Source organism: Phalacrocorax aristotelis, chromosome 5, assembly GCF_949628215.1.
Source record: "Phalacrocorax aristotelis chromosome 5, bGulAri2.1, whole genome shotgun sequence".
In the NCBI taxonomy this organism is placed as follows: domain Eukaryota; kingdom Metazoa; phylum Chordata; class Aves; order Suliformes; family Phalacrocoracidae; genus Phalacrocorax; species Phalacrocorax aristotelis.
The window spans coordinates 67,757,300-67,767,043 of record NC_134280.1 but is presented as its reverse complement, the minus strand read 5'-3'; the positions used below and the strand labels follow the sequence as shown (position 1 = coordinate 67,767,043).

The 9,744-nt window shown below is 47.1% G+C and overlaps 1 protein-coding gene across 1 annotated transcript; it reads left to right on the top strand.

The window, feature by feature from the left end:
- The first annotated feature begins 1,155 nt into the window (after positions 1-1,155).
- FGF3 (fibroblast growth factor 3) lies at positions 1,156-8,343 on the top strand. The gene is made up of 3 exons (XM_075092605.1): positions 1,156-1,537; positions 3,515-3,618; positions 7,477-8,343. Exons 1-3 carry the CDS (start codon positions 1,279-1,281, stop codon positions 7,807-7,809), a joined length of 696 nt encoding a protein of 231 aa, XP_074948706.1. The 5' UTR covers positions 1,156-1,278; the 3' UTR covers positions 7,810-8,343.
- The last annotated feature ends 1,401 nt before the right edge of the window (positions 8,344-9,744 follow it).

Below are 9,744 nucleotides of genomic sequence, written 5' to 3'. Positions count from 1 at the left end.
ACTTCCCCAAAACTCCCACTGCCTGTTTCAGATGCAAATCTAATTAACGAGCTGCCTTTGAGTAGCACCCGGGGACAGCGTAATTCACCAAGCTGTTGAACCTTTTGCCTTCTTTTATATTTATTTATAGGTAGCTCCATCATATTTTGAAAGCGTAGGCAGTTGTGTGAAGCTACATGGTAGCGAGTGCAGATCTGCTGTAGCTAATGAGACTTCCCAGGCACCGGAGTAGGGAACAGGATTAGCTCCGGCTTCTTGCAAACGCGTCCAGGGACGTGTCTAACAACATTCGCTGGGCCCTGCTTTGTCTAAGTTAATTTAGAAATGACTACATCTTGCAAGACCTATCTAAATAATGCGCATTATTTGTAACTGTGAACTGATTGATTTAGTAATAACTGTTTGCTTTCGAAAGCGGGGACAAAGGGGGACACACACACAAGTCCTGACGCCTGGGTGAAAGCCATCAAAACGTGCGCTTCTCCTTCCAGCCTCCCGAGAAGCCACGACCCGCACCCCCTTTCTTACGCTTTGCCTGTAACACGCGCGCTTGCAAAAGCGAAGATATTCGCTTAGAGCATCAGCCCCCCCCCTCCTCCCCATTCACCCCCCCTCCTCCCCATTCACCCCCCGTCCCCGTCCCCGGGTGCCGCAGGCGGGCAGGGGGCGGCGGTGCCTGGCGGAGGGTCCGCGGCTGCACCGCGCCTCTCCGCGGGGCCGACGGGGGGGGTGCGGGTCTGCGGGGTGTCGGGGAGAGATGCTGTGTAATTTTATCCACGCTGCACTCTGGGAGTTCACACGAGACTGATACCTTTTGCCTCCTCTGCTTTGTATCAATTGGTCGCAGATCAGGCTATTGTTGCAGGAAGCTGCTTTTATTTCTATGCTCCGTCGATCAACTATTTTCCCCACAGTCTCCGGCCGAAATTCAGTGGGTGTCTCTCTCTCTTCCCCCCCCCCCCTCCCTTCTGCCTCTCCGTCTCTCATGCATGCCGTCTGCCTATCTGGAAACCCAAGGAGAAGGCTGATCACGGCAGCTCCATCTAATACAAACAGCTGGGACCTTTGCTGATGTCTATTGATTTAAGTAAATCTGAGACAGATAAAAGGGCCAGATCGAGGCTGATAAAAACTTGCCAATGCTTCGCGGCTCGAACCAGTGCGCGCTCGGCAACTTTGGAGTGCTGCTAGCAAGACGTCTTTAATGGGACCCCTGGTGTCACTCGCTCCAAGCCTCCATCTCCCCAGCAGACTAAGCGCTGCGGCCATCATGCCACAATGGTTATAATTTGGATCTTGTTCCTGAGTTTGTTGCAGGAGCCGTGGTCCCCGGGGCGGGCCGCGGGGGTCCCCGAGGCCGCCGGAGCCCCCCCAAGCGACCCCCGGCCGCGCCGGGATGCAGGGGGCCGCGGCGGCGTCTACGAGCACCTTGGGGGAGCGCCCAGGCGCAGGAAGCTCTACTGTGCCACCAAGTACCACCTCCAGATCCACCCCAACGGCAAGATCAACGGCACCCTGGAGAAAAACAGCGTCTTTAGTGAGTACCGGGTTCACCTTTCCCCACCCCACCTTCCCCCGGGCCGGGGGTCTCTCGCTCGGACCATCCGCGTCCCGCTCCAGCATCGAGCGGCTGCTGGGACGGTGCCGGACGGGGGGGCGGCGAAGCGGCTCCCGCCTCTCCTCCTGCCCGGCGCTGCCCCGGGGCCGGCGGCTGGGGCTCCTTGGCGGGGAGCAGCAGCACCCCCAGCCGCCGGGGCTTTCGCCCCTTTCCCTCGCCGGGCTCGGCGAGACCTCGCCTCGGCGTGGCGGCTCCGCTGGACCCCGCAACGCCCTTTCCGCGTCCTCGCACCCTCCGGGTCCGGCTCCCGCTCTGTCCACGGGGGTTGGCAGGCTCCCCGGGGCAGACCCCTCTGCCCCCGGGCCGGGCCGGGGACACAGCCGGCGGCGGCAGAGCTGGGTCCCCGCGGGACAGAGCGGGACCCCCAAACCCCAGCTCCTTCCCAAGGTCGCCCCCCCGACGGGAACCGGGAACCTGCCCTGCCCGCCCCGCCCGACCTGTCACTTGCCCTCGCTCCTCCGGGGGCTTCTCATGCTAGCCCTACCCTGGCTCGGACCGCCGGGCAGCCGGTGCCCTCACACCTCCCCGGGGCCCTCCTCGACGGGCTGCAGCCTGCCCTCGCCTCCCTCGTCCCGCCCCGGCTTCTCTCCCGCTGGGGGCCTTGAGCTTCCACGGGCTAAATCACATCTGTCCCCTTTGACATGTGCCGGGGATCGGCGGTAATTAAGATGAAACGGGATATGTCGGGAGTGAGGGGGTTTGTGCGAGGGCGGCAGAAGGGAGGAGAGCGGGGCTCAGAGATGCCGCAGCCCCGGGGGGAGCCCCGGGCGCCCCCGCATCCAGCCCAGCCCCGGCCGCGGGCGCAGCCCGGCCTCCACCCCGGCCCCACCGCCCCAGGAAACGTAAATCCCAGCTGGTGATGGCACACAGAGATAGGGGGACCTCAGGGATCTGTCTGAAGTCCATAAAGGAAAACCACTATTTCCTAGAGGAAAAACCCCCTCACTATCAAAGCCTGGAGGAGGCATCCTTCAGCAGCAAACTAGTGCCTGATTCAAAACAGCTGTACCAAAACCACTCCAACTCTCTCAGGCCAGCAATCCAGCTCTGCAAAGGGGACAGGCCCCTGGCTTTGCTTTATTGTTGCCAAAAGTCAGCAATGGGTTTGGGTGCAAGGGTCACCTCTCACCTTCAAACGCTTATGGAAAGTACCGAGCCATTGGGCCATAGCTGGAGAACTGAGAGCAGAGTTTGAGCGAGCCAGCTAGGGAACCCTGCACGTGTAACTCAATGGCCATTTGTGCCTCCATCAGCATCGTGGCACCTTTGGCTGGACATAAACGTTTTGGCCTCACCTGTGACGCTTCCTGTGTTTGAGACCCCCATCTTCGATGGCCTGAAAATCTCCCTTTTAATTTGGTTCAAACAGCCATATTGTCCTTGTCTGGAGGGCTACATTGACCTCCTAAATGACAAGGTCCTTTCATGATTATATACATGGCTCTAAAATGCAGCCGATTCACTCTGTTCTACTCTCCGGAGACCTCAGCAAAGGCTTTGTCCTGGAATGGACAGCTTTGTGACTGGTTTCAATAAGTCAAGAGGTCTTGTGTTCCTAAGCATTAAAGAGGATTTAAACTTTTTTATATACATATAGGATTAAGTGAACCTCTAGTTCAGTGTCAGATCTTTTTCATTTTTGAAAGAGTTCAATCTCAATCAGACATCTAGGGATTTGTTGTCAAGCTTGCCTCAAATAATTCCCCACATGGTCATTGGTTTATACTATTTCAGCTAATAGTCTTGTTTCATTCGTCTGATTGCACTATGATTTTGATGTGAGCTAGCAATAGCTGTGAAATCATACCCTGCAGGTAAGCAGTCGTTCAAATGCATCTCCAAAAATTACACATGATGGGGAGCAACAACATATCTCATAACTGTTTCTGTTTCTAGGTATCCTTGAAATAACTGCTGTTGATGTTGGAATCGTTGCCATCAAGGGCTTGTTCTCTGGCAGATACCTGGCCATGAACAAAAGGGGCAGACTTTACGCATCAGTAAGTTTTACTTAAGACTGGTGTATGCCTGTCATTTCTGATGGGGAGAACAGGGCCAGTGGAGAGCACTGATTTCTTATAAATAAACATTTCTAGAGAAAAGAGTAATGTTATAATAGATTTCTGTCTGGAATTGTTACAGGCAACCAATCAGTATATTTTTAAAGGTGAAAGAAGCTGTGTTCTTACTTTCTTATTGCCTGTACGGCCAAAGGCAGGCGAATATATCTGGCAAAGGTATTTCATATGGCCAAAGCCCTGGGCAACTGGGTGCACGGACAAAGACCTCAGGAGCCAGCCTTTGCAGTGCGTAATGTCCATCTCTATTCAGAATTATCCATATTTATATTTGATGAGGGCCTTGGACACTGGCAGAGGATATACATGTCAGATAAATAATGTCCAGAAGCAACTGAGCATCTCTGTTACAGGAAAGCAGCCTACTGATGGGAGCTTCTTTGCACAGAGCATTTGTTTGGGCAGTGAAAGAATTTGCAGGTACTAAAAGGCAGGGCTATAGCAAGGAAAGGAAGTATGAGAAGGTGCAAGAGGATAAAGGTGAAAATAAACACCTTATTCTACTCCTTTGACCTCATTTTTTGTCCCGATCTTTGAGGTAAAACCTGATTTTAGTGGGAGTCTTGCCTTTTCAGCCCAGCCAATATTTCCTATAAGTGACTAAAATACTTTAGCCTAGACGACTTCACATTCAGAGACATACTAAGGCGTATTTGTTGGTGTGTATACTATACACATTATCTACCTACTTGAATTTCTTCCATTGTCTTTGATTACATCCCTAGCAATCTTGTGATCTCTTACTGTGTAACAGCCATACCACGCAGTTTCCCCAGGAATCCTGTGGTATGGAAACAGATTTGAAGAGGGTAAAACACGACTATGTGAAATTTGCTTCCTCCAATTAGTATTACACGTAATTCTGTTGAACTGAACAGCATGATATATCCTCCAGCAACGTGAGCTTTTTCCATGTGAATGCAACCTAGGTAACACAATCAACTCAGTTGCCTCCCTGGTTTAATGTGTTTTACTCCACCTTTTCAAGAACGTTCTGATAGTGTTTCTGATCCAGCCGCTGTAATGTGTCTCATGTGATGCACACTGATTAACGGGCCTGGGTGTAAAGGTGATGTTCTTTGCTGGTGCAGAGAAGTAGACCACAAACAATTTAGGCAAAGGAAAATGCAGCTGAAGTGGAATGAGGACATACTAGCTCTGCTGTGCCAGAGCTAAGGCAGGCCACTTCTATGCTCCCAGTTAATAGTCTGATTAAAATGGGCATCTTTCTCAACTGAGCTGCTCCACCAGCTCAGAGGCAGTGTCTGCCCCAAAGAAATTGATGGGAAGGATGGATTTTCAAGTTCTTTCTCATCTTTCTCTCTTTCTTGTTCAAAATAGGTATGTTTTTCCTCTAGATTAAACTTAATTAAAATAAGACTAAACAAATTCTGAGCAAAAAAGCTCCTCTCCTAGAGTGGAGAAAAGCCTAGAGTAGGGTAGCCCCGAGACTACTTTCCTTCTGGACTTCCCTTTCTTGTGTGAGGGGCATCACGCCATCCTGAAGTTTGTTCAGCTGTCACATGCCAAGGAATATCAGCCATGAAACATTTCTGTACAGCTAGATAAGATAATTTTTGCTGTTCCAGCTCAAGTTTGAGAGAGACTCTTTCAGACTTGTGTTTCAGAGCTGGAAGGACAGTCCAGGAAAAGCTATTCCACTCCAGCTTTTTTCACAGAAGAAGCAAAGGGTGAGGGCTTGGCTCAGGAGAAGCTTCCTGGCTTTGCTTGCCTAGAAAAAACTGACCAACAACTTCACTGACGTTACGGTGTGAGGAACCTGTGCAAGGGCCCTATTTCAAAGAAGGCTGGTGTCTGTGGGCATAATTATACAGACAGCATTTTATGAAATGGTATTGGAATAACTCCATTGGCGATCCCTTGGATCACCAATTTTCCCGTGTCAGTAAGATGAGTTTGTTGAGCCTGCAGAATTCTTTTGTGTCCTTAGCAGATTATGATAATCCTCTAGGTTTATCCTCTGCAATAAACCCTCTACAGCCAGAGCTGAGGCAGACAGCAGGACAAAGCTACCCGATGTGGTAGTTGCATGGGCTCCAGCACTACAGCACATGAAACTCTTGTCCTTGCAAGGAAGGGCATTTCCACTTTACAGCTGTGAAGCTGAGCGTTGTAGTTTAGCCCCAGTCAGCAACTGAGCCCCACACAGCCTCTCGCTCACTGCCCCCGTCCCCAGGGGGATGGGGGAGAGAATCAGAAGTGCCAAAGCAAGAAAACTTGTGGGTTGAGATAAGAACAGTTTAATAATCATTATAATAATAGTAATAATAATAATGGAAAACATCAGGAGAAAGAGAGAGAGGTGAAACCCAGGGAAAAAAAATAAGTGCTGCAACAGCTCACCACTGGCCAAGTGACACCACCGGTCCCTGAGCTGTGATCACTGTGCCCCCAGCCAGCTCCCCCCCGGTTAATATACTGGGCATGATGTCATATGATATGGAATATCCCTTTGGTCACTCTGGATCAGCTGTCCTGGCTGTGCCCTCTCCCCTCCCGGCTTCTTGCGCACCCGGCAGAGCATGGTAGGCTGCAAAAGTCCTTGACTAGTGTGAGCTCTACTTAGCAACATCTAAAATATCAGTGTGTTATCAACATTATTCTACTAAATCCAAAGCAAGCACTGTACCAGCTACTAGGAAGAAAATTAACTCTATCCTGGCCAAAACCAGGACACATGTGGAGTCTTTTAAAATCTAGTTAAACATCTATCTGCCTTTCTGGTGAATGAACAGCATTAAAGCCATATTGTTAATGGAGCCTGTGGCTTTTCTGGCCCCAGCCTGGCTACTTGCGCCCTTTCTATGTCCTCCACAGAGGCAATACTAACGAAAACCCTCTATAAAGACCATGGTAGCAGTTCCCCTCTGCCTCTGTGCTTTACGTGTTAGATACTGAAGTCTTAATCACACAGGTACAGCAAAGATGATTTTGTAGTTAAGAAGAGATGTACAGTGTGGGAAGTCCTTTTATTTGCACCATTTCTCCTGCTCCCAGGGAGGAGGGAGGAGTTTCTTTTGCCAGGCTTTTGCACACTCTTACCTCTCAGTTGAGGATCAGATGAAGAGGAGCAAATTTTGACAGTGTGAGCACCCAGGATGGGTGTGTATTCTTGCTTCCAGTCTGATAAAGGAGCAGCCTAGCATTTTGGAGGAACACACTGGCGGGCAGGGTGTGCTTTCATTTTGTTATGCTGAAGCAAACAAAGAAGCTTCATAAAGGTGTTGTTTTCTGCTCAAATAACTGTAACAAATTGGATGTAATAGACTTGCAGGTGTATTTAACTACTAATATACCATCTAAAGAGCCACATTTTACATTCAGCTGTAGTATTTTACCTTTTTAATAGATGTCAAAGGTTGATAGGCAGCAATTAAATAATCTGTCCAGTTCACAGGCTCATTTAGATCCTTAAGCACAAAAAGATTACATTTACAGCCGAACAATCAGCAGAGCTATTCATTCCTATTCACCTACCATTTTTTGTTTTCAAATTGTTTTTTTGGCTTCTTTCTGTCTCTGACCCACAGAGTACACTCACACTGCTGACAGCACTGGGTCGCACAGCAGTTCAGGCTCAGACCTTCCCTTCTGCCCACCTTTTGTAGCACCAGTCTGAGTTTTTCTTACCACATGTGTAGCTGTCCTTATCTTAAAACTGAGTAGAATCTTGCCTAAGACTAGTCTAACCATATTGAGGTAGAAGAGAGCTACTGGCCCATATAGTCTTTCTTAAACTTTGCCATGTTTGCTTTACAGGAAAATTATAATGCAGAGTGTGAGTTTGTGGAGAGGATCCATGAATTAGGTTATAATACCTACGCGTCCCGTCTCTACAGGACTGTACCTAACAGAGCCGGCACCAAGCGCAAAGCCAGTGCAGAGAGACTCTGGTATGTCTCAATCAATGGGAAAGGACGACCCAGAAGGGGTTTTAAAACTCGCAGGACACAGAAATCATCTCTCTTTCTGCCCAGAGTATTGGATAACAAAGACCATGAAATGGTCCGACTGTTCCACACAAACGTGAAATACCGAGAGAGTCTCCTGAAGCCCCCGAGCAAGAACCAGCGGAGAAGGAGAGGACACTGACGGGGGTGGGGGAGCTTGTTTGGGGGCCGGAAGTGACTGAGAGTCTTCAAAATACTACTTGAAAAACTAACAGCTGTGATTGTACAACAGGCATTAACATGGACATTTTTTAGACACTGTATGATATAACTGAAAGTCACATCACTTCCTTTTAGCTATTGTAGAATTATTATTTGTGCTAAGAGATGCGAGATAAACTAAGGTGCATTCAAATGTAAATTAGTTGGATGTAATAATATTGTCAATTACTTTCACATTTTCTTTTCTAAAAAAAAATTAATAATTTTCATTATTAGTATTTTCATTCTAACTTGCCGTAGGGTATTATCTCAGTGACCCTGTCCTCCCAGACTGCATGAATATTTCACACTTACCAATTTTGCGTCCACAGAGAAACCATAGCACTTTCATGGCTCTTTTGGCTGTTCCTCCAATACAGGAGTTAGGAAACTGGTTTATTTTTTAACTTACATATATTTATTTTTTTTTTATGATCAGTCAGTATCAATTATACTTGTTCCGTGACTGTCCAAGAAAAGTAGATTTGTAAGCTACTTCAAACATTTCAACAGACCTACATATTCCTAGAGTATTTTTGAATTTGTTTAATTAAAAACCCGAGACCTGACCTTGTCATTCAAATAAATGAATGTTGGTAAAGTGGCATTTGCACTGGCCAAGCTTTAGCAATATGTACTTGTTTACCAATTGATGAATCCTTTCCTAAAATAGGACCCAAATATGATGTGAACGCTGAGTGTGTGGTGCGGACTGAACTTGCAATATAGGAAAATTCAGCACTGGGGTGAGAATCTTTATCAGGTACTTGACCCAGTTCTAGGTTAAGTATGTTTTAACTGGTTTTGGTGGAAGATAGCTATCACATTGGGCATACAAAAACTGTTGTGACCTGCTGACTTACGGTGGCTGCTATGTTCTAATTTACCTTTCTTTTCAAATGCTTGTTATTTTCACAAAGTAATCATAAACTGAAAGCTCCAAATCCAGACGAGGGTTAACGATCTTCAGTTTTGGTTCAACCCACATCAAAAGATGTTTCTATAAATTTTTCTACTCTGATTCTGGAAGTTAGCTGTTACAAAGCTGAGGGGAGTCCACATCACAAGTTTAATACTGAGCAAGGGGGTTAAGCTTTAAAACTGTCTCTACACAGCCAGGAGTAGCCGAAAGATTTAGATGTGCTTGACAAGCACAAATAATGGTCATTTCAATGAGATTTGGCCTTGTGCTTTTCACTTCCTAGAATTAGGCCCTGATACAGCACAGCTGCAGAAAAGAGCCTGTACCGAAACAAACATTCCATCTGAATTTAACCAAAGATCTGTAAGTTAAATGTGACACTATATAGAAACAGACAGGTGCAAATCCCATTCCTGGTCATATGGACACAAAGTTCTTCTTTTGGGCTTCCTACTGAATAACAGTATTTAAAACTAGGTAGTGTAAATCTTCTCTCACTAAGGGGTGAATTCTGTGAGAAAGTAAAATGAGCCCATAGAATGAGTTTACTAGCCTAGTGGTTATAGGTTTAGCGCTGCTTACATCCCTATGAAGGGAAAACCAGAAAGGTGTCTATACCAAAAAGTACGCTCCGTTCTTCCCACCTCTGCATCTTTTCTGTAATATTCTCACAAAGAAGAAAACTATGTTTGAATAAGGAAATCAAAATTCTTTGATCTCTGCTTTTCTTTACACTGAAATAATGTCAGAAGACACTTAAATGACGTACATTAAATAATGCAATGCGGTGCACATAGAATAGACCAGGTTTAAAACAGGCTACAGAAAACCATGAACTATGTTCCCAAATCTTCTTGCTTTTACAAAATAAATGAAAATAGTGAGTGCATCTTCACAGAAGTAAGCAGGCAGTATCGTGTCAGGAGCCATTGAAAAACCTGCGTGAAGAAGAAA